The sequence below is a fragment of the Lutjanus erythropterus genome, chromosome 9, assembly GCF_056507025.1.
Source record: "Lutjanus erythropterus isolate fLutEry1 chromosome 9, fLutEry1.hap2, whole genome shotgun sequence".
Taxonomy (NCBI): Eukaryota; Metazoa; Chordata; class Actinopteri; order Lutjaniformes; family Lutjanidae; genus Lutjanus; species Lutjanus erythropterus.
The window spans coordinates 23,229,852-23,255,000 of NC_139325.1; the positions used below are offsets into that span (position 1 = coordinate 23,229,852).

At 40.5% G+C, this 25,149-nt stretch overlaps 1 protein-coding gene across 1 annotated transcript in view; it reads left to right on the forward strand.

Moving 5' to 3' along the window:
• The first annotated feature begins 16,169 nt into the window (after positions 1-16,169).
• kcnn3 (potassium intermediate/small conductance calcium-activated channel, subfamily N, member 3) overlaps positions 16,170-25,149 on the forward strand; it is an 80,718-nt gene continuing 71,738 nt past the window's right edge. Inside the window, exons 1-2 of the mRNA XM_084726694.1 lie at positions 16,170-16,702; positions 17,301-18,445. Of these exons, the coding sequence (XP_084582820.1) occupies positions 17,327-18,445 (1,119 nt within the window). The 5' untranslated portion in view covers positions 16,170-16,702; positions 17,301-17,326. The remainder of the gene's footprint in view (positions 16,703-17,300; positions 18,446-25,149) is intronic.

Here is a 25,149-nt window from a genome sequence, read left to right on the forward strand (position 1 = left end):
GGCGTTTAGCTCCAGTCTGCCTTCAAATAGCTGCAGAGCCTATTGCAATGCTCCAAAGGATCAGCAGATGGAAACATGTCCTCGCCTCAGCGCCGGAGGCTGTGTGCCTGTGTGAATGTGGGGAGAGGAGGGAGGCTACATGAAATCGGCCCCAGGTGACCTGGTATTCATAGTGGATGCTTGACAAAATCTGTGGGTAGATTTTTATTATCAAGATCCGTGGAGCCCTGACATTTATTTATTATATCATGTTGGCTCCTTATGTTAATCCCATGATCCTACTAGCTTAAGATGTTTTGGTGTTTTTGCATTTTCAGGCTCTGTATGTCTGATTATGTTCATGTAGTGGTAAATGTTATGTTCAACAACTGTCTTTCTGGTGTGTTTATGAACAGCTCAGACAAATCCTACTGATTCTACCTCTAAGTGTAGGACATGTTTTGAGTTAGATCAGACTTTTTTAATTGTATAAAGTGCATATTTTATTGAATTTTATTGTCATTTAGGGCTGGGCAATATAATGATATTGTATTGTCTTGTGATATGATACTAGGTATCGTGATAGATTTTGGATATCGTTATATCGTGATACGTCAGAAGTGTCATCTTTTCCTGGTTTTAAAGGCTGCATTACAGTTGAGTGATTTTGAGAATTTACCAGACTGTTCCAGCTGATGTCATATTTGCCTTTACTCACTTAGGCATTATATCCACATTACTGATGATTATTTATAAAATAATCTCACGTTTTGTGAAAGCACCAGTAGTCATCCCTGTAATATTGTTGCAATAATAATACAACAAACTTATTTTATCCCTTCAGCCACTTCCACTCTGTGGAGTACACAACATATCAGTCACAACTTACATGATCAATAATTATCGATATCGACCGATATGAAACTTCACTATCGTGATAGGTTTTTCAGCTATATCGCCCAGGCCTTTTGTCATTCTTCACATTAAATACTGTGCAACCAAGTAGGATCTAACCAGATGCTACTGGTGCACAGAGATGTCATTATTTGTCTGTAACAAAATTATCTTGCTCTGTATCCGTTTTTGGATCAAAGACTAGAGGTGGGCGTGGTTTATACCAGAAGTCACATTAAATCAGGCAACTGCTTTATTTTATGACCTAATCTTAATTGCCAATACAATTGTTCCTACAAAGCATCTGATTTGATATTGTTGTATAATTAATCAGGAAATATTTCCTCATCGTTATGCTGTACTTTTCATCTATTTCATCTCAGAATTTAACTAATCTAAGTTTTATGAACTGTGTGAAGACATCCTCTGCTTTAACTGGGGCGTATTGAAAAATCAAAAACTGAAAAAAGTATAAATAAAAAGATTTAAAGTAAAGATATGCAAGTATATAAAAATATGTTTCAGTTGAAGGGAATAATCTGGGTCCATTAAATCAGTGATTGATTCATTCAGATGCAATCTCTTAACTATGCTCAGGTAATCATGGGGCTGACTTTTTCCAAATAATAATGAGCCACTTCAGTAAGAAGAAATGTCTCTTTCCATCACAGTATTTGTGCTCTCCCAAATAACATATTTGGATTCTGGTGCAACCCTGGGATAAACAGCATCAAAAGTGTGTATAGACTAGCAATAAACCAATGAGATCGTGACAGTAAGAAATGATGCAATATATATACACAAGACAAAAACCAAGGAAAAATATAGACTTTATCAAATTAAAAGTAGCGTGACAATAAGGATGTGAATCAAAATAAAAAGGGTATCCTTTCAGAGATATTAGCTATGTGCTGTAGAACCATGATGCTGAATAACGCTGATGTTCCACACTGTGTCTTAATGTGATCCAATAACACTTTTTGAACAAACTATTTAGAGCTGGTGCTCAGTCTGATGTGTCACTGGGAACAAATAGTGATATTCAGTGTCTAATCCTGAATCAGTTCTGTGTATCCAGTCTTGCCAGGGGACAGGACGATGGCAGCGATGTTGCCAGCCAATCAGTGTAGTGCCTCATAAATAATTTTATTGTTAATGCCCCCAAACAGCCCATTTAATTAGAGGAGCATGTGTAGCAGTGGAATCAAACAACTTCTGACAAAAAACACAGATATATTTTAAAGGCATACAGTGGTTCTGCCAGTTTGTATGATAAAAGCTTTACAGTTACAGTTGGAATCAAGAAAACCATCGTAAATAAACAATGTGTTCATATATATGCGGCTGTGCTGTCCAAATGGCCTGTGTGCAATAATAGGGGTTTGTTTCAATCAGGGTCTTCACACGTCTTATTGCATTCATACTGTGTCTCCTGTCAAGTATTCAGATGGCGGGAGGGCTAATGACAGAGGGAGAGGAGTAAAGCACGATGGAGAGAAAGGATGGACGAGTGGATCGGGACTGCATGGAGTGAAATATTAGTCCAGACCGAAGGGCTTAAACAAGCCAATCGATGCTCTCCAATGGAAATAAATGAGAGAGGGGAAGGAGGGAATACATGAGGGCTGAGAGGGGGAGAGAAACCATTTAGAAGCAAAGCTGAAAATAAAAGAAACACGGGATCATGAGAACCTGTGCAGTAAATTTATAATGGCCATCAAAGGTGAGACAGGAGAGATTGGTACTAAAGTCCACAAAGCATCAGAAAGGAAAAGGAACCCTGAAAAGTAGCATGGTAGTGTGAGGATGGTATTTTAAGTTTGGTATTAATATTTTATACCATGGTACTGGCCATAGTATAAAAATGCAGTTGCACTGCCATTTTACTGAGCATGATGCAGAATATTGTAACAAGGTGATGGCACAGACAACGTGCTGCTGAAACTGAAAATGTCACTGCAGCTTAAAATCATACACTATAGTCACCAGAGGGTTATGTGGCCAAAAGGCATACAGTTTTGCAGTGGTGTTGGCCATTAAATAAATGGTACATGGTGAGATTGGACTTAACACCACACCACTTAACACTAACAAAACATCCATAAACAGCGTGTGCATAATTGTATACATTCATAGTCAATCATTAAAAAGAAAATTCAGCACTTTTCATGTGGATGCTCAGTCAGTGCTGATGGCAAATGTAGTCATTTCAAGCAATAAATGTCCTTAGTGTGTTATATTGACCACAGAAACTAAGTTCTGCTACTTGCAGAGCTGTGCAGCAGTACCTACATGTACCAGGATGCGTTGTGGGCAAGCTCATCCAGCACACCTGCTGGCTACCCAGAAGCAGAGACTAGAAATGCAAGCTGAAACAGTTTGTAGTTCTTCCTTAACACCAATGACATCACTGTGACATTACTGGATGCAGGAAGAATTTTGCAGTAGGACTCAGCTTTTATGGTCAATATAGAACACACTGAGGGATTTATTACTTCAAGTGACTACATTTACCATGAACACTGACTGTACAGCCACATGGAAAGTGCCAATGCTTCCCTTTAAATCTGGGAGAGCACCAAAAGGCCCATATGTTGGATCACCAGCTAAACTATGACTAAGGTCTAGTTTCTTTGCTTTACTTTTGGGCTGTCTGTAGAATTATGAAACCTAATTCTTTATATAGGTGTCACACTTGAATATTACAAACCTAATACCATCTCAGTGTGCTTTACAACTATATGTCACATTCCCCCATTTGCACACACAATCACACACATACCTTCACACACTGACGGGACAGCTGTCTGGTGAAAATTGGGGTAGAGGTTGAGATCTGCACAGGAACCCAATGGGACTTGATGGGTTCCGGTTGGGTCTGGCCTTATTTCTCACATATTTCATAGTCTCATGTCAGGTCATGTCAGGCTATATTATTACTTTTTTTTTTTTCTCCCCAATTTGTTGCCAGTTCCACTTTCCCATTGTCCCTGTCAATACCATCTCCTACTGTTTGGCCTTATTATTATTATTATTATTATTATTATTATTATTATTATTATTATTGTTGTTGTTGTTGTTGTTGTTGTTGTTGTTATTATTATTATTATTATTATTATTATTATTATTATTATTATTATTATTATTATTATTATTATTATTATTATTTTGTATTGGCTATTTTATTTGTACAGCATATTTTAATCATATTTTAATTTCATGGGGAGTGTCTTGGTCCGGGGCCGATTGTTTGTAGGCTGCTAAACAATTTTGGCACAGGCTTGTTGATCTACTTTTATACATTTTGTTTCATCTCATTTCATTTCCCCTCTCTCCTATTTATTTTTATTCATAAGTTATTAAGTTCATGTTCTAAGGTTTAATTCAAGCTTATTTATTTTAGTAACCAGGTCCTCTGGACCTGTTGCATATTGGTGTCAGTTGTGCTGTTGTTTCGTTACATTGCATACGTCCCGAACCTATGGTTTTGTATTTAAATAACATAACATAATAAACTTAAATAATATCTAGCCTTTAGTATTTAGCCAAGGCATAATTGAATTTGAGTGTTTTAGAGTGTGAGATTGAGAGTGTTCTGTCCGCTGACATGTTTCATGTAGATTATTCTTTTTTTTTTTTTGTTTGCTTGTTTGTTTTTTGGTTGCGATTGAAGAGCTGTTTTCATAAATTAAGAACATTAAAACTGGTAGAATGACTCCTGTTCTTGCCTAATAAACTTATCCTACCTGTATATTATTATATGATTTAATTAGGGGAAAATATACTGTCTGCATTTTTGTTTTGTTTTTCTGTCACCTGTCTTATGATGCATGGAGGGAAATGTCGGGCTGTAATCAGGTTCAGGCTGAAATATGCTAGTGAGCGTCTGGTTGAGGTCAGTTTTGGACAGAGTTTTGCCGGGTTTGGAGCTTGTTGGGCTCAACTTTTCAGGCCTGATTAAAGCTTTTGCTTGAAGTTCAGTATCTTGTTCAAGGACACTGTGGACTGGAGGAGCCAGGGATCGAACAGCCAATCAACATCTAAATGAATGGCTGGCATAACATTTGGTGCCCAGTCAGTGTATCCTGCTGAGTTTGAAGATCTACTGACTTTTCCTCTGGAAACACCATGAGCTTGATGTTTGACGTTTCAGTGAAATATCTCAACAACTACTGGATGGATTACAACTAAATTTTGGAGGTTGGGTATTCTCAGTTCCCTCTACATGAACTGTAATACCTCAGGTTACACTCAGGTCAAAATCTTTGTCCACTGCTTTAGTTGATGACCAAATGCCTGCAAATATGGAAAGACCATCTACACCTACAGTTCATGTCAACTGAACAATCTCAATTTGCAGATGAAGACCTTGTGATTCAGTGGAAAGCTCCATGCACCCTGACTTGACTTGGCAAGCTCAGTTTTGCTGAGAGTTAACAAGAACCATGCTACCAGTCCATGTGTGAGGACTACAGAATGGTGATAATAACTCCCATTTACTCTTTTAAGTGGCTTATGTGGAGTCTGAAGTGAGAAAAGCAGAGAGAAATTTGTTAATAAGGAAAAACTTCAGCACTGTGACAAAGTTACTTTAAGATAAATTTAAGCGCTGGAGAACTGGTTTGTTTTTGTTTGACAATTTATACTTACTGCACTGAGGAAATCTACTTAAATCTCTGGTATATTTTGCTTTTTTAACCTCAACAAATAATTAGATGGTTGGTTATTTGTATGTTACTTAAATCATACTGACATTGACCATTTAAGGTGTTTGTTCTTTATATTATTTCTCTACTTAAATTTGATGGTCACAAAGCTAGTTTTTCCATAATGCAACAGTAATGTCAGTTGACTGAATGGAAGTTTGGACACTACAGTGTCAGTAGGGGAGAGTGGGGCATTTTGTCACACTTTATGGTTTCACTTCAATATCTCAGTCCCAGTACTGACAGTCACTAATTCATTATGTTAAATTTAATAATAAGTTCTTGTGCATAAAGTATAATATTTAGATTTACTTCTCACTTTGATATAGAGTTATCGCTACCATGATGACAGAGCACTTTATATTTAGTCAAATTTCTGTATGATGGTAAGGAGTATAGTGGGAAAAAAAAAACTCCGGCAGGACTCAGGCAGTGTCACTTAGCTGAGCGATAAGGGACAGCTGACTCAGGGGGACTGCAGAATCTCAGACACACACACAAACACCAACCCTGCACAAACTTAACTATCATGCTGACACTTTGAAACTGTAATTAGCTTCTGAACTCCTTTAACACTTATAAATGTTCGTATCAGGACAGCTGCACACACTCACAGACACACTCAGCCAATTGCGTCTTCAATCAAAGGTGACATGAACAATATAACTTTCCTTTTGTCAAAAGGCTCGAGACCTTGACTCCCCTGCTACCCATTAACAGAGGCCAAAATTTGACACGGCCTCTCAGAACTATCAGTGCCATTTCAATCACACAAGAAAGCATGGTGTTGGCGGACAGCAAGGAACAGTCACAGACTTTTGCAGCTGATCAGTGGTAAGATTCAGAGGAGGTAAGACTAGCCCGATTGTAGACATCTCAGATTTGTTGAGAGATTCAAATTGTTGTCATTTACAGAGTCCGCTGCCGAACAAATCTAATCGAGGGGGATATGGTAACCATGTGAGGGCACACACTGCCCTTCAACAGCTCAATCTTCCACTCAGTTGTGAATTTTCAGGTTAAGTCTGTAAAACGCCAGCTGAAGCAACTGGGTGTTTCTTTCATGGAACATTGCATGTCTGTGGTCTGAAAATACATTTCTCAGAGTGGAGAATGAGATCTCTCACATTGCCGTGGAGACTCCAGATAGGACGAAAATATACAGATTAATAAAACACAAAGTTTGGCGCCAGAAGCTTGCTCTGCCTATGGATGGGCATAATAACCTGGCTCACAAATGCCCCCCCATTACACCTACCCTGGTCATTTATGACAATGTCTGACATTAGGAGGAACAATCAACCAATCAGTGCTAAGTGGGCGGGATTGTATATGGGTAGTTATCTTCCTATGTAACTAGCTGGCTTCCTCAGTACCTAGCTACATTCTGTTGTGATTTGGGGATTCAGTTCACTTATTTCCTGTTTTATTTTGTAAGAAGCTTCCCTCATGTGTCTTAGTTCACTCTACTTCCTGTCTTTGTCTTTTTCCCACCTTTTTTGATTACTGATTGGTTTCACCTGTCTTTGATTAGCCTTCCCTGTGGATTTAGTCTGTCTTTCTCTTCATTCTGTGCCAGTTTATCTTCATCTCTAGTCAAGCATACCTTGCATTTGTATTTTTGTTTTTGGACTATGGATTACCTGCCTGCCCCATTTGGATTTGTTTGCCTTTGGACTATTGGACACCCGGGCCTGCCAAACCCTCTGTAAGTCTTTTGTCTTTTGAGTTGAGTGTCATTACGTAGCTTCTTGTCTGCATGTTGGGTCGATCCTCCTGTTTTTCTGCCACCCCGCTTGATACATACCTGACACACAGGGATTTAAAGGACCAGTGTGTAAGATTTAGTGTCATCTGTGGTTGCAGATTGGAAATACCTCATCTCATTCTCTCCTTCCAAGTGTGCAAAACACACAAGGCCGTATGTAGAGCCAGTGTTTAATTTGTATATTCTGACTACTGTACAAACATGGCGGACACCATGGAAGAGGACCTGCTCCCCCTGTAGATACAAAGGGCTCATTCTAAGGTAGCAAAAACTATTTTATTTTTAGGTGACATACACTAATAAAAATACACTTAACTTTGGAATATTATATTCCTTTTCTGCCACATTCTTCCAAGAAATCCCTGTAAATCTTACAAATTGGACCTTTAAGGCCTCAGCTATGAATTGCAACATCCTTGGTTGAAACTGAGGGGCCGTTGCATGTTTTTCTCATTTCTCTGTCCCTTAAACAATAACCCAAAAATACTTTAAAGAATAAATCAGGAGACTGATACAGTCGTCCGAGTTACTGTAATTCTACACAGAAATAACAACTCTTAAACTTTAAGTTAACTAAAACAGTTTGTTTTTTTAAACTGTTTAAGTCCACTGAAAATACCAAGGGACAAATACATACTTGCAACCACAGACAGAATAATGTATAGTGGACAGAGCGTCCATGACATCACCAGAGGTTTTTGAGGAAGTGCTCACAGTGTGGTGGCTCTGATCATCACCATCTTGATAGTACTTGACCTAGCTACAGAGTTGCCAGGTCTGTGTCACAAAACCGGCCAAAATACAGATCAGAACTAACCCTTTGAAATAGAAATTTCAAAGGATAATTTATACTTCTACAACTCACCTCAATCATACATTATATGTTAAATATTATTTCAACCTACCATATACTGTCTATGGCTCTGCTATTTGGAATGCTGCACTGATTTTTACACACACAATTACTACATATTGCTTCTTTAATATATATATTATTTAATTTTATTTTTTATTGGATTTTATTTGTAGATATTACTCATGTAATTTACATGCAAAATAGGTCTACCCTACCTGCAGACAGATGGGGTGTGAGTGTAGCTGAGGTGGACCACATGAAGCAACTAATTTACAGCAAGCTATCTGTGATGGTACCCACCTGTCACTCAAAGCAGGCACACCCTTAATTATGCATAATTTTAAGCCTTAATATAACATAAAGAGGTGAGGTGAGGTGAGGTGAGTTATATAACAGTTGTCTTGAACAGGGGACAGTTTTTAGTTTTGTTTAATTAAAATGGGCCATGCACAACACAACCGGTGAGCCAGCGTTAAATAGCTACTTTACATCTGTGATCCCTGGAAAGGTAGATGTTAGAAAAAGTGTCCCTTTCCTTTAAAACTATTTATCAAAAACAGGGATTCTTCCTAGTACTCTCCATTTCTCTCTCTTTCTCTCACCCACTGAGGGCGATTGGCTTATACTCGCTGTACGGTGCCAGAAACAGGTTGTGATAACGAAAAAGAAAAAAAGGTGTGAAAATGTGTCATAAATCAGGAGAAATACAGCAGAATTGTGACCATGGGAAGAAACTGGGGAGGGCAATGAAAAACTGAGGTTTGGCAAATATGCTGTAAACATTAAATTAGGGTATATTAATATGGGGATATTTGCTTTTGGAGCCATTCTCAAGTGGCCATTGAGGAACTGCAGTTTTTGACACTTACGCATTGGCTTCACTTTTCAGAACAGAAGGTTGCCGCTTGCTTGCAACTGGTTGGACAAAACTATAATATATATCTCTATATATTCAGGTCATTCAGGTGGGTCTCCACTTGCCAGACAGATCTGCTGTGGAAGCAGCAGAACAGCAGATCAAAACACTTGGACTTTAGGCTGGATATGAAAAAGAGGTTGTTGTTGCAGAGGAGCTGGACCAGCAGGAGCAGATAGTTTCCAAGGAGGGATGTTGAAGGCAAAGGAGCATTGGCCGTAGTCATCTTCTGGATAGTGAGTGACACCTGGGAATATGATGTCGCCATCATTCTTGGCCCAGTGATAGGTAGCCTCAACAAAAGCCAAGCTAATCAGGCTGCCTGGTTGGAACAGTGACTCTGCATTTTTCAAACTGACTGGGGCCACTTGGCGTTAAGATACTGTGCAGCAGCTGATTTATCTGGGCACCAGTGGGCTTCAGGGACTGCTCGACAGGAAAGGCTGTCCAGTATCTGACCTAAAAACCTTATAACCACCAAATCCAAGCCAAACTTCTGAGGGGAAAAAAAGCACTTCGATGATAAAGTGACAGGAAAAGTGTATGAGTGGAAATCCGGCAGTGTCTACTCTGCTGACTAGTGACTTTTAGCCAGGAGACAGCTGACACAAACACACACGCATTCAGGACATCAGCAGCACCACAGCGTACACTTTGCTATCGTGCTGACAGTGTGAAACTGTAGTTAGCCTCTGAACTCTTCAAACACTTCCAAATATTAGCAACATGACAGCTGCACACACTTGTAAGCAGCAGCAGCACACTGAACCAACTGGCTCTTCAGTCGGGGTGATGATGCGCTGCTTCCACCTAATATCTTGTATCTTATAAAACAGGGCCAGACATGTATTTTGTTTGGTGTTTGATACATTTTCTGGCAGAGTCTAATAAAGCTGTGTCAATATACTGTGTGTGCGTATGTGTGTGCAGCATGTGTGTCAGTTTCCTTTCATTAAAAGGGCACAGTTGTTTGGAGGCGAGATGTTCAGCACTGCTTGCTCGCCACTTAAATGGGAGAGCGGACGCATTACCCACAGCCTTCTGTGAGCTCTGCCATTCACACCACCCCCTCCACACACCACCCCCTACCTCCTCCGCTGTATCTTTTACCCCCCGTAGTCTCCTGTTCCCTGTATTTGATTAGTCTCTCTCAGGCAGTTGGATCAGAGTGCTGTTTGCTGTGCACAGATCCATCTGCATACAGCTTGTCGGTTTTAGGCTGTGGGTTCGTCCGCACGGCTTCCAGGGCCCCTAATGCAATCTGAGCCATTAAGATACAGTGGAGCCGGTGTAGGGCAGCGATTAGAGCATGTCTGATAGAGTAGGGCCATCCCCAGTGGTTTCTGAAGAAGAGCCATATGCAGCTATGCAATGCACTTACTCATCAGTTCTCTGACATTGATCATCTATGTGGTCAACAAGTGTCTGATTCTGAGATTGAGAAAAATCTGCTTCTCCATTTCCTTCCCTGCACTGACTGACCTTATAGTCAGTCAGTATCATTCAGTACATTATTTAATATATTTTACATTGTACTTATGTGACTGTAAGATACTTGGACCTTGAGCATTTCTATTATTGCCATTTTATAGGTCTACTCTACAACATTTCGGAGAATGGTCAGTTTATGATGCTTTCTTATACATTACTTGGAACTGGTATGTAAAGTACCTCTACTTCTACCAACTACAACATTAAATTGTTGTTAATACACTCAATATACAGTCATACACTACTCCTTCAATCATAATGTACAGTGAGCAGGTCATTATTATGAAATAAACCCTGACAGGGTGGTGGCAGGACCCAAATGCAAAGTGGCGGGCTGTTGAATCACGTCAGTAATGGGACTGGAAACAATAAGAAACAACTGGCCTGACCCTGCCCAAATTTAACATAATTCACCCACCAGAAACTGTGAAGCTCACTGATTAACATTTCATGTCTTGTTCATTCAATCCATACAAAAATAAGAGCAAAAATGACACGATGTGGTTCTGGTTATTGTGCTGGACTATTTCTTGGAAGGGTCACTGTAACAGCAAGCAGATTTTGTTACCTATGGCTAAGACTATAGCTAATTGGCTGCTTGCATAGCTTCATCTTTGCCATATGATCTTAAGCAAAGAAGTAAATACTGAAAGCTATGTATGCTTTACTTTATTCTACTCAGTTCAACACTAATGTATTATGTTGTAGTAATTTTGTAGTTGTAGTAATGATGAGAGTACATTTTTGAATGCAGGGCTTTTCCTTGTAATGGGATGGTATCAAAGATGAGAAGACTGATACCACCCATGTCTGCTGAAGCTACAGACAGCAGACACATAGCTAAAATTAACAACAAAGAGCAGAAACAGAAGGAAAAATCTAGTCTGAACCTGTTCAAGGTAGCAAAAATCCACCTTTGGATCTTACTAATTAGCATTTTACATCTCCTTTGTTTAATCCCAAGAAGTTAGGGTAAAGATGAAATGGTTGGTTTTATCATTTCCTGGTAGAACACAGAAGTCTGATTTGTTACATACGGACAAAGCCTTTCTTTGTGGCTTTTGCTATAGAGTCATGAGAGTGGTATTGATCTTTGGCAAGGAAGCAAATTGTCATATTTCCCAAAATATCAAATTATACCTTTTAAGTATGGGCTTGAATGCTTCTCCCAAACCTCATGTTTTTTAGGGGGGACTGAATGGCTAAGAGGAGGCAGAGGAGAAAAAAAATATAACCCATGTTTCTGAATGGCCAATTCAACATCAGAAAAATGTGATGGCAAAAGTAGACAGGATTGGAAGAAATGCTGAATGGAGGGATTGTACTGGAATGATGCAATGATTGCTGTGTGCGTGTATAGGTGTGTGTATGTGTGTGCGTGTGTGTGTGTGTGTGTGTAGTGGGAGGGTCTCCTGTCCTTTTGGTAAGAATCTAATCAGTCCGTCTTTCCTTTCACTCATGAACTTCTTTCTACAAATTCTCACAGTCTCTCCCACCTTCCTCCCGATACACATTACTCTCTTCTTCTATTTCTTCAACCACTCTCTCTCCCGCCCACCTGTTGTGTCACTGGGAAGTTTTATGTGATTTATACAGTATCATTTCCTGCAGTCAAGCTTTTATGTGGCCTTAAACTCAGAGGTAGAAGGGAGAAAGAGAGATGGATCAGGTGAAGTGGGAATTCATCTGTATACTACAGCGTTGGCATAGCAACTGCCATCCCACTTTATTATTCCTCTTTGTATTCTATTATTCACTTTCTTGTTCACATATTTCTCTCACCATACGTCTGACGTACGCTGCAGGGCAGGACTCTGGGCTAACCTTTTCATTCAATGGACCCATCAGTCCTGCGCTCTGTCACTCCCTTCTGCTTTCATTGCTCCAAACTCTCCATCTTTCTCTGCTGCCCCCTAACCTCTGTCGACAATATTAAGACTTGTGAAAGATATACAGTGTGGACCGCTACCATTTCTATTTTCTGTCAGTCCTAATGTCCCCCTGGGCCCATGGCAACCCCTTTTTCTATTTTCTGTGCTTCATCGTATTGTATTGTGTTTGTCAAATCTCTTGCTCTCCCTTTCTTTCCTTCTCTCTCCTGTGTTTTATTGGCAGAGCAGCTGTGAAGAAACTGCTGCCAGAACAGTAAAAATTAGCCCAGATAATGATTCCTTTACATGATTTAGTTGAGTCTTTTAATTTGAGAAGATAAGAGGAAAAAGACAAATGGGAGGAATATTCCAACTGTGCAGGTGAGATTGAAACCACACTGGCTAACCTGCCACAACCACACGCACATTTTTAACTTCATGAGCTACACTGGTTTCTGAAAGGGTGCAACTTTCATTTCCATCTTTGATTGATTTTATGATTATTTATTGATTAATTACATTAAGGACCAGTGTGTACAAATTACAGACAGCACACAAAATACCTGGTGGCGGTCTGGGCTCCCCCCTACCGAGTGTTCCACTGTTATGCGTATCTAACAGACAGTGTAACCATGATGTCAAAGGAGGAAAAAAAAAGTGTAATGTTTTTCTAAACCATGCAACATCTGGATGGCAGGAGATGTGCACCAGCACCCACCCACGGAAGAGGGCCTAACCAGAAACACTGCATCTTACTATGTCCTAGTGTTGTCAAAAGAATCGATATATCAGTAAATATTGATACTGAATATCTGAAATGTTTTCAATACTCTTTTTTTTTGTAGTATTGATACTCTGGTTCCAACTGCACTTTCACGCTCGCTCTTCTCTCGGACAGCGAGCTGCAGTGCCCACATAGTCCCACCTCCTCTCACTCATTCACAGTGCTGCCTTCTTCTCATCGGTTGTCTCATTTGCTATATCCATTGTCATGTTACAGCCTTGTTACATTTATCTTTTAATAAAAATGTAAAAATTTATGCTCTCAATGTTGAGTCAGATTTTCCCTGGGGTATCCAAAATGGTATCGAATGTCCATACTATGCAAGGTATTGAATTGAAATGAGAAATTCTAGTATAGTGACAACACTGCTATGTTCAGTATTCACTATTGAATACTGGACATAATAAGGTTTTTAAAAGACATTTAGTGACAATTCCATGTGACAAATACATTTTTAAAGGTTTTTCAAGAGAAAAAACACTGCTGTGCATATTCCGTGGGACGCATGCCCTAGAAATAAATCCAGATGCTAGAAAACTTTTTTGGCATTTACGCCAGGTGAGCAATTCCTACTGAAGTGACCAGGTGCTATCTTTCAGTCCAGTACCCTGTGTTTAACACATCCATTATTTGGAAGGAAAGAGAGTCATGTTTGCAATCTGCAAGCTCACTGCTAGATGCCACTAAATCCTACACAGTGGTCTTTTAATTGTTTGAGCTGGAAAATGTCAGGATATTGTGGAAAATGTCCTCCTAATGGCATCCTAAGATGGTATCTTTAAACGTCTTTTTTTGGTCAGACAAAGAGTTTAAAAACTGGAACCACATAAGATTTAAAATTGCTGATTAATATTCTGTCAATCAACTAACTGATTAATTTAAGCTCTACATTCTTCCATCATTGCCTTCCCTTACCATAACCAAAACCCCAAGTCTAACCTTAATCCTGTCCCAATCCTAAAGATCCTAAAAAATATCTTCATGTTTACAGTCTAAAACTAAAATCTGGTTTACAGATGTACAGATACTGAGTATAGTAAATATACTTTTTCTTTCACTGTGTCTCGTTATTTCCATCCCATTGTCTACAGTAAGTGTTTTTGATGGCTGATGTTGCTGACCTGACCTCTGACCTTTCCCCAGGCCTTTCTATGAGGAATTTACAGGTTGTTGAATCAGCCACTCTCCATCACTGACCCATCATGAATTCAGCCCAGGGCAGAAACAACACATTACTGTTTATTTCCCCTCCTTCATGTGGAAGAGACGGATGAAATAATCCCCTGTCAAATTCAAAGAGACACATGTAGAGCATTTAGAGAGCAAAATATAACAAAAATAGAAATAAAGATGACATTGCTAGTGGACCACTGTCTGTCTTCCCCCCACATAAACTGTCTGAGTGAGGCGTCGGCATATGGCTGGTGTGTATAAATAGCTGTAATCATTCTGCACACGATATGATTTGCTTTATTGATGTCTGTCAGGTTGCATAATCGCAGGATAGGCTGACCTGTTTTAAGGAAAAGGTCTAATCCGCTCCCACATAACTCCTCGTCTGTGCTCATCCGATTAAGGGTGCACATAACGCACACATGAGAACCATGATATTAAACCTATTAGGCAGGTAATATAGTCTAATTATGTAGGATTATGCTGTATAGACTCGGTAGAGTTGGAATTATAAATTGATTAGTCTGTAAGGACTGAAATCAGAGAATCCCTAATGAAAAATGGTGCTTACTGCCAACTCCTGTAGGGGAGACTGGGAGCAAGTGTAACATTTTTTTCCTTTATAACTCACAGACTACTTGAAATACAAAAGTCATCTTTTGAAACAAGACACATATATGTGTGCACTAATTAATTAAACAATTGATATGTTTCACTAAAAAGGACAGGATCACATTATTAAATTTAATACAAGAAGTCAGAGTTCATAAGTCATATTAACCCACTGTATCTCAAATAAAAGTACACCTCAAAGTAATCACATTACTGTATCAGTATCTAATGTTACTGTCAGTCATCATATGCATTCATAGCAAAAGTTCATTTACATTTACAAAAGTAGAAAAATACATACATTTTTATTAACAGAAAATTACATCAGCACAGACAAACAAGGTGTTTACCATGTTTGTTGTCAGAAACTTTCTGTCTTCTGTCTTATTTTTTAAGAAAAAAAATAAAAATAAAAATAAAATAATAATAATAATAATAATAATAATAATAATAATAATGAGAAAATAAGGAAATACAGGCAGAGAGCGGACTCTGCAGACACCACTCGCATTTCAAGTTTGTCATAAATGACTGAAAAGGATTATCTTTACATGACTATACATTTTCTTAGGGAAAAGGCGGGTTTTCTTAATTACTCGATTTAATTACAAAGTACAGAAGTGTGCAGATTCTTTCCATGTACGCAACTGAAGACGCACAGAGACGCACGGCGCCGCTCTCATACGTGCTTCCACACCCTCCTCCACGACATGTGTTGCTGGTTTTTATGGCACATAATAATTTATGATTAGCAAGAGATATTTTTGTTCTACAAATTTATTTTCTAAATGTGAAGATTACTCTCTGAATACCTGCGTTGTTTTTAGTTCCAGCGTCCTTTTAGGTGCGTAACAGGTGCCATTAAGGGACCAGGCCGTATAGTCTTTATTGCACAGAGGCGGCAGTTACAAAGGCTGTTTTTCTGAGGCTACAGTACAAATATTAACCCCAGAAATAACCTGGGTACTATAAATTAGACATCTCACAAATCCTGCCACCTGTTTTCAGCGCTTATTTCGCCTCTCTGATTCCGTCCAATGAGAGTGAACGGCAGCACTGGAGGCGGAGAAAGAGGCAGAGAAGTTGGAGGAGAGAGTGAGAGACGGATCCAGGGAGACAGTGAGCTGTAGATTGAGTGGAAGTCACATATTAAATCTCAGGCTTCACTGCTCATCTGAGGACTCTTACTTGACGTCCAGCTTTGCGCGTTTTTTTTTTACCCTCTCTGTCTCTCGCCTGGTTCATGTTGCCGCTGCTGCACATTTTTGCCGTGCAGCCACAGGTTGACCGATTTAATCCAGTCACCATGGATTATTCCTCCTCATCTCCAGTCGATTGACACTGACGGGATCGAAATGGGCACCGTCGAGAGAGCGCTGATGACTGGGAGAGCGAAAAACTGATCATATCAAGAGGAGCGGAGACAGCGAAAGGAGGCAACATCTGTTCTGTGGGGAAGGCGACGCGCGATCTCCGAGAGACAAGCCGAGAGGGGACCTGTGGAGGGACCTATATGAGAGGAGGCGACAACATGATGGGATGGCCGTGACAACATGAAAAAGAAAAAGTGTGGCGGTCTATTTTCATCCAGCCAGTGATTCAACACAACTAACCTGCTGGGGGGACAGGGACTGAGAGAGAAGAGGTAGGAGGTAGGTAGAGAAACAGACAGGGGAGGAGGGGGGCCGTGAAGGTGTCTGGTTATATCATACTGAAAGTAGGTTATTGTTTTGGATCAATCAAATGCAACCAAATGCAGCCAACTTATACCATGCACTCAGTCTGCAATACTTCTATCAGAATTGACTGATGCACAGTAGAATTATTCTCCTCTGGTGTCTGAGCCTGATCTCATTTCCATGGAGCATCTGCACCATCCTTCTGGCTAACAACAATGTAACACAGATGACATTTTATGGCATAGATTGCTGGGAGCATTGTGGGATGTGAGAGAATGAGAGGACATTAGGAAACAGAGAGACGGTGAAAGGCAGAGACAGACCGCTGAGAGGGGCTGACTGGGCAGCTGACTCAAATGTGACTCAAGGAAGAACATATTCCCCAATTATGGCTACTTTTCTTCACTCTGCTGCCCCTCTTTGTCACATATCTTCAGCTTTTCGAGTTCAGTCTTGTTTCTTTTAACTAACCATCACAGAGATCCTCCTGTCAGCCTCTCTCAGTCTAATGATAAATATTCCCTGTCATTTCTCTTCACACTTCTTCTCTTCTTATGTTTTTTGTTTCTAGACAGGTGCGTGGCCACCGCTGTGACCATGGAGCCTCCCCCCTCTCTGAGCCTGGCTCTGCTAGGAGGGAGCGAGGATGAGGACCAGCGCTTCCTCCTTCCCCTGGGCAGTATATCCCATCCCTCCACCGCTGGCAACCAGCCAGGATCAAACCACTCCAACCACATGGGAGGATCCAGCCTCGACCGTCTAAATGGCAGCACCCCATCCCCATCCCCTGCCACGCCCAACCTGCCTCCAGCATCGCTCCCTAAGTTGCCCCTGTCATCCTCCGGAGCCCAGCCTCTGCCCCCACCCATCCCCAATGCCCTGCACCCCACCAGCACCCCGCTGTCCTCCTGCCTGGGCTCGCAGCACAGCCTGAGCGGGGACAACTCGCCGGTCTACAACGCCCTCTTTTACTCCTCCCACTCGCCATCCATGGATCGAGAGCGGGAACGGGAACGGGAGCGAGAGCGAGAGCGTGACAGGGACAGGGAGAGAGACAGAGGATGCAAACACAGACAGGCTAGCCCGCTGGTCCACCGTAGGGACAGTAACCCCTTCACGGAGATCGCCATGAGCTCCTGTAAGTACACAGGCGGGGTCATGAAGCCCCTGAGCCGCCTCAGCGCCTCACGCAGAAACCTCATCGAATCAGACAGCAGCAGCGAAACCAAAGAGGGTGGCGTTTCAGCTGTTGCCGGGGCAACGGCCGCTGGCGGGCATGACCGACAACGAGAAGCCCCTCCTACCTCCTCGTTGGCCCAGTCCTCTACCAATCAACCCCCAATCCAGAGCCCTCCAGAGATTGTGATTTCGTCCAAAGAAGACTCGCCGTACCCCAGGGGAGGGTATGACATCACCGACTCCACATCCAACCAGATGTCCATCTACCACCAGAACCACGCACTGGTGGAGAGCAGGCGGGCACAGCCAGGCAGGGGCAGCAGGCAGGGTGGGGTCGGGGCAGTGGGCACCGGGGCCAGGGGCAGCACCTCCAAGGCCCCCAAACGGAAGAACCAAAACATTGGCTATAAACTGGGGCACCGCAGGGCGCTGTTTGAGAAGAGAAAGAGGCTGAGTGACTATGCTCTCATCTTCGGGATGTTTGGCATCGTCGTCATGGTGATTGAGACGGAGCTGTCGTGGGGCGTGTATACCAAGGTGAGGGGACAGACCAATGATCCTTAAAGGGGCACTCCACTGATTTCACATATAAAGATCAGTTTACTAGTCATGGTTGGTATGTCAACAGTTGTATAATGTGTCATGTGGCTCTGGAGGGGCTTTGTACAGTGTGAGAAGTTAGCCTTGGTGATGTCATAGTGATGCCATCAGGGTTATCTTGGTTTGGGCTTGGAAACTTCATCTTTCTAGAAGGCCTGTGTTGCAAACATAGACCATATATTAACTAGTAGATGGAGATTCTGGGCCTGAAAAGTAAAGCCAATGCAGAAATCTCTTAAGCCTGCTTTCTTTCTAATGGCCAGCAGGAAGCGATACCACTGGTTACAAAAACAAGTCCAATTGTATGGACCCTTATTGTCTTCTTCAATACAGCATGATGTTCATTTAGTAAAATATTTAAAATAAAATACACGATAAAGCAGGGTATCCTTTAAATGTGGTGCTACCTTGTGAATGACAGCTCATTCTCATTGAGTGCAATATGAAACTCAGACTGTCAAACTTGTCAGTGCTGATCAAATATAAATCTATATTCTTTTCTACAATGCCTATTTCTGGTACAAAATGTTCTCTTAAACATATTTAAGTGTACTCTGTTATAATACCTAAAAATGATTGCGTGTGTCCAGTGTCAAACAGAGCTTCCCAAAACTTGGATCAAACTGTAAAACTTGCAGTGCTGATCAAACATGGATAAATATTCAGCTACTACACTGCCCGTTTCACGCCTAAAATGTTTTCAGTGACACGGTTGGTTCACACTTGTTCCAAATTGAGGGTGTAGAGGTTGAAATAGGTTGAAAATCAGAATATCTCTGCCTCTGCTGCTATGATTTTGAAATATTTTCAGTCTGTTTCTTACAAGTCTCACTACTTTATGGAGGTACAATAATAAACTGGTAGACTGCCCCTTTAATGTAGCCTTAGAAGAACATTAAGTCTATGAAAGGCAATGATTGTCCGTCACACAGCACAGTGGCTGCTTGCTTAGTCGCTGCAGATGACGATTTCTCTTCACTTCCACTCAAAGAAGTTCAATAATAAACATTTAATTCAAGTTATTTTAAACAAGAATTAGTATTAATCTCCCAATCGAATTATTGGGTTTTGTGTATCTTGTCTGCGTTTTCAATCCCTTCTTTTTGTCTTGCAAACACCACACCAGGCTGTTATGGTGGTTGTAGCATTGTGCACCGGTGGTTAGGTGGAATTTTACTTGGTTAAAGGGGAAATTTTGCACTTTTAATTTAGAGATTCAGTTGGTGCTGATGGTAAATGTAGTTAATTGAAGCAATAAATTCCTCCATGTGTGCTATAGAAAACTGACCTCTGCTTGTGGAGCTGTGCCTGCAGTGCCTACACGCACCAGGATGCATTGCATCTGAGCTTCTGACGCCCGCACCGATCCCCTCCCAAGCATATAGCTATGACTTTGTTGGCCGAAGCGTAGTGTTAGGTGACAAAAATACTCATTCTACCCAGACGTAGAGACTAGAAATCCAAGCTTGTAGTTCTTTCTTAATGCTAACAACATCATTGTGACTCATTTGGGTGTTTAGAAACTCAGAGACCAACTGAGGACATTAAGTGGTCCATGTCCTCAACTCCCAGGTCACCAGGACGCCCCAACTTTGGCTGTTTTGGTGGAGTCAGTCAGAGTAAGTGTTCACTAGTTAATCTCCAAACTCATGACTGGTCCACCCCACATGGTGTGACCAGCACCATGCCCGTGTTGTTGGAGGGTTGTGTACTGTAATGGCCAGGTTTGACAGTGGCTGCTTCTGGGTGATGTAATACAATGATGCAGAGGACATGGGGGGCAGATTATCAGTAGGAGGCCAGGATCTCATTTGTCTGTGTAATGGGGAGTGTAATAAGCTGAATCTGGCCCTGAATGCTATTGTCTGTTTATTTTGGTTGTGTATGTGTGTACATCTGTGTGTGCATGTGTGTGAATCTTAGAGCGTGTTGCGCTCACCTTCCCGATTCAGAGATACTTCTGCTCTTGTTCCATCCCTTATTTCTCTCTCTCATGTCACACAGGGTTGGTTTTCTTTAGCTAATAATGTGGAAACATTATTTCCACTCATGCAGCTTGTCATGTATGGATCACTGATCATGTGAAAGAGGATATGGATCATGTGAGAGCACTGATTTACAGGTAGCCTATTAGAATAGGCTAGCTGGGTGTGTCTCTATCCGTGTTTCTGTTTGTAGTCTCCAGCTGATATTTGGTTTCACTCTGTTATTGTCATTGCTAGAAAAATCTGCTTCTTTTTCCCTTTTCTCCCACTCATTACTTTATGAAGAACTGTTTTAGAGGCCACATCTTTTTATTAATGAAAATTCAAACCATGAATTTTCTCTCTTTCAGTCCCTCCTCGTCGCTTTTCTTCTTCTTCCCATCGACCTATTCTCCTCCTTGAAGGAGACGGGAGACACTGCTAAGGCTTTCTTTCTCCGTCTCTTTTTCTATTTCCACTCCGCGCCTGTCTCTTTATCCTGTCGTCTGTCTTTTTTCTTTCTTTCTTTTCTTTTCTTTCATTTGTCCCCTCACTTTCTCTCTCCCTCTGCTCCTGTGCTCTTCCAGTGGGCGTCAAACTGGGGGAGTGTCATCGGAAGAGAGAAGCGGCTGGGCGAGAAATGAAAGGCTGTAGAAGGAGAGAAGAAAGAAAAGGCGATAATGAAAGGCCTGATTTAGGTTCTTAAGCTACAACCGATGCAGCCCTCATCTGAATCAGGAGGAATTGTCTATCAATAAGAATTGATGGACAGCTGTAAACAAAAGCGTCTGTTGGTTAATCCATGTTCTTTAAGATCTAGTAGAAAAAAGTCTCAGTTGCTGTAGATTGGTATGTAAAATGTATTTATATTATTATCGCAATATAAGACTAGAAATCATTTTAGATTTTGGATATCATAATACCATGAAGTATTGTCTTTTCCTGGTTTTAAAGGCAGCATTACAGTAAAGAGATGTAATTTTCTGAAATGTTCTATTATTGTTATACTATTTGCCGTTATCCATTTAGTCATTGTATTCAAATTACAGATGATTATTTATCAAATAAAATAATTCTGTTAATATTTTGAGAAACCACCAATAGTCATCCCTATAATAGACCGATGTCATGATTATGTCACGGTTGTCACAGAGGCTAAATGAAGGAAAAATGAGAAGCGAACAGAGTGATAGACCACATAACCACACTAAAATGTCATTTTGCTATGTTGTTGGTGCCGGAATTGAAGTAGTAATGGCTCAAAATTGAAGTTTTATCACGTACTAACTGCCACTGCCAGTCAAAAAAATAAAACAAAACCAGCTTTGGTTGAATGTGTGTGAGCTGCAAGAAAATAAACAAAATTAACCCAGAAAATGTCAAGAAAGGAAATATTCTCAAACTTTTTTCCTCATTAAACAGAAAAATACAACAGATCACCTTCTGAATTGAAGTTTCTCTCTTTTAACGATCTAAGACAGGCTCTTATTGCCTTGTTAACTCCATAAAATACACTTCATTTAAACTCGAAAGACAAAAACAACATAAAGCTCACAAAAACTGTCTTGTCCAGTCTTTCCACAGTTAAAACAATCACCAACTCAAAATAAATCATTACATCATCGCGTTAGATGTGAAAAAGTCTGGCTCTACAGGCTGTTTTCCTCTCACTCGTCCTCCTGACTCCGCACCATACTCCAGCCAACAGGAGCGTCCTGAGGTGGAGCAGCACAGAGCGGTGCCTGTCACTCTGCACGCCATTAAATAAAAGGAGAAAAAACAGCCAGCAATGCACTCAGTCAATCATTGATATATTCATCCCATCGCTGAACCCTATGACAGCTGTAGAAAGATGGTCCATCCATTGAGTGAGCGTGTACAAGTCAGCCAGTCAGGAGTTGTCCGAACCGCTCGTAAACACACCAGGATGTCAAATAACAATGTTTTGGGTTGATGAAATGCCCCAGGCACAGCAAAACAGTGAGAAAAAATAAGGAAATTCAGGCAGAAGGCAGCGTCTTTGCAGATACAGACACCACAGAACACTTCTAGTGGGTCATAAGTGATGATTGAAAGGGATTATGTCATATGAATCTGTCCATGGTTTACTTTAGGAAAACATCATAATGTTTAACAACAGAAAAGGCGTCTATATGTTGCAATATCGAAAAATATTGTGATATTTGATTTTGCCCATATTTCACAGACCTCACTCCACTATAAGCAAGTTCTGCATTGTAAACCATAATAAAAATATTATAGCAATATTTAATTCAGGTGCTGCTTGTGCAGTGAAATATTCCCTGTCAGTGTTTTACTATTAAATATGATGTTTTTGGTTCAATATTAGTGCTAATTTAACTACTTTATATACTGTGGTCTACCTTAATCTACATCAGGGCATCATATTCTGTAAGATCATATGTTTGCACTATTTGAGAACTAGCCCTAAAATATCTAGATATTATATTGCCCAGCCTCAGTAAAATGTCTTTGCACCTAATAGTCTCCTCTCAGCGTTGTACATTTTTAAATAAGAGGTTGAATCCAGAGAGTTAAGTAGCTGGCTTGAGCAAAGCCTGATCAAAATTCATTTTTAAATGCACAGTGCCAAGTTAAATCATTATTTTTTTTATGGTTGCAGATTTGGTTTGACTCCAACAGATACTGGAGTTCCATCAGACAGTTCAAGCCCTCACTTAGATAATTGAGGTGGAAAGAAGCCCGCTGGTTGTTGTGAAAAATGGATAGAGATCATGAGGATGAAAGAGAGAAAGGAAAGGGAGATGGATTGGAGGTCGATGGCGGAGGGAAAAGTGAAGAGGTTCATTCAGCGCTTTAAACCAGTCCAAAGGGGGGAAGCCTTGAATGATTTCCTCTATTGATTATTGATAATCACTCACCCACGCATGCACTGTCCATTCTGGCGTACACGTGCCGTACAAACTCACACATTTGAAATGGATGCTGACTTTTAGAGATGCTAGTTTGTGTGCTGTGTTATTGACAGCCATCATTAAGAAAAGCTCATGCAGAAATGTGATAGGTACAGATCACCTTTCATTATTGAACATCTATGTATGGTTATATAACTATATATGCTGTTAACAGCAACGTAAGACCTTGTGTCTTTGACAATAGCTATAAACTAAATGTCATTGTATACTGTCGGTGTGTGTATGGATTTCAAACCAGCTGCTCTATGTTGCTCCCAAAAATAGAGATGAAGAATAAGAATGGAACTAACAGGGTGGGTTGGATGGTGTGTGTGTGTGTGTGTGTGTGTGTGTGTGTGGTTGTGGTTGTGCTGGAGTGTGTGTTAGGAAGGATAAAGGGAGAGGAGAGGTTAACAGAGAAGGACATAGTGTTCGTGACTGTGGGTATAGTGAGTAAGCGTATGTATATTCATGTGCAGAAACAGATTTCAGACCCTGTCAGCACATACTTTAGCCACAGCTGAGATGTTTGAGATGTTCCGTTCATTCTATTAGAGCCTCTGTCTTCAGTTATCAGCCTGCCTAATTCAGTTGAGTTCGAGGCCAAGTCAACAATCAAGACAAATATCTAAGATCAGTAAGTTTTGGTGCAGATAAAAACTGGCCTTGGCAGTGGTAGAAAGGAAAGTACATTCAATTAATGGTCCACTCTATAATTTAAGGGGTTCTATTGGCAGAATATGACAGAAATTGAATATAGTAATATATAAGCATGTTTTCATTAGTTTAATCATCTGAAAATAAGAATCATTGTACTTTCGTTACCTTAGATTGAGCTGTTTATATCTACATTGGTCCGCCATGGTGCACCACCATGTTTTTACAAGGGATGTGAGCGATTTGTCAATTAAGTTATCAAACATCGCTACCCATACTAGTCACTGACATAAATAAAAGATGGATAACACAAAAATGAAGCCAAAATATTTGGATCCCAGCAAAGCCATCTTGCACTGGTGACGTCTGTAGTTAGCACCAGTAGCACCAGTGTTGAAGCTGTGGTTTCGAGTTCTCGCTTATATACCCAGCTGACTCAATCACAAGCAGAGGTCAGCTGTCAATCATGGCATGAAATCATGTTTTTATATAATCAAATAACTAATCAAGACCAAACTGCTCAGAGAAATGGTTGATAAGAACTACCTACAAAAATTAATTTGACGTGATGTTTTAGTTACTCATGTCCCACCAGCCCTTGTCCCACTTATTAACATTTGGGATGCAGGATTTATGACCTATACTGCAGCCAACCACCAGGGGGTGATTCAGATGTTTTGGCTTCACATTAATACAGTAGCCCAAAATGAAAAAATTTTCACGATTCATGCTACTTTAGACTCCTACCTCACTTTTTACTCCACAGTAAGTAAGTAATTAAAATGATTTAAGTCAACCACTCACAACGCAACTTACACATTGATGCATCAGTATTAGCAAACTGATAATGTAATGTACAATAATCACTCACAGGTGACATTTTCTGCAGAACAGACACTTTAACTTTGAGACTGTAATTACATTTTGCTGATAATACTTATGTACATTTACATGAATGAAGAGCTATTTTCGAATTTTTGTGGCATTGGTCATTTCACTTAATTAAAGGATCTGAATCTTCCACTACTGATATTCAGAGCTCTAGGCAGTGGTAGTGAATTTCTATACTGTAAATGTCCAATCA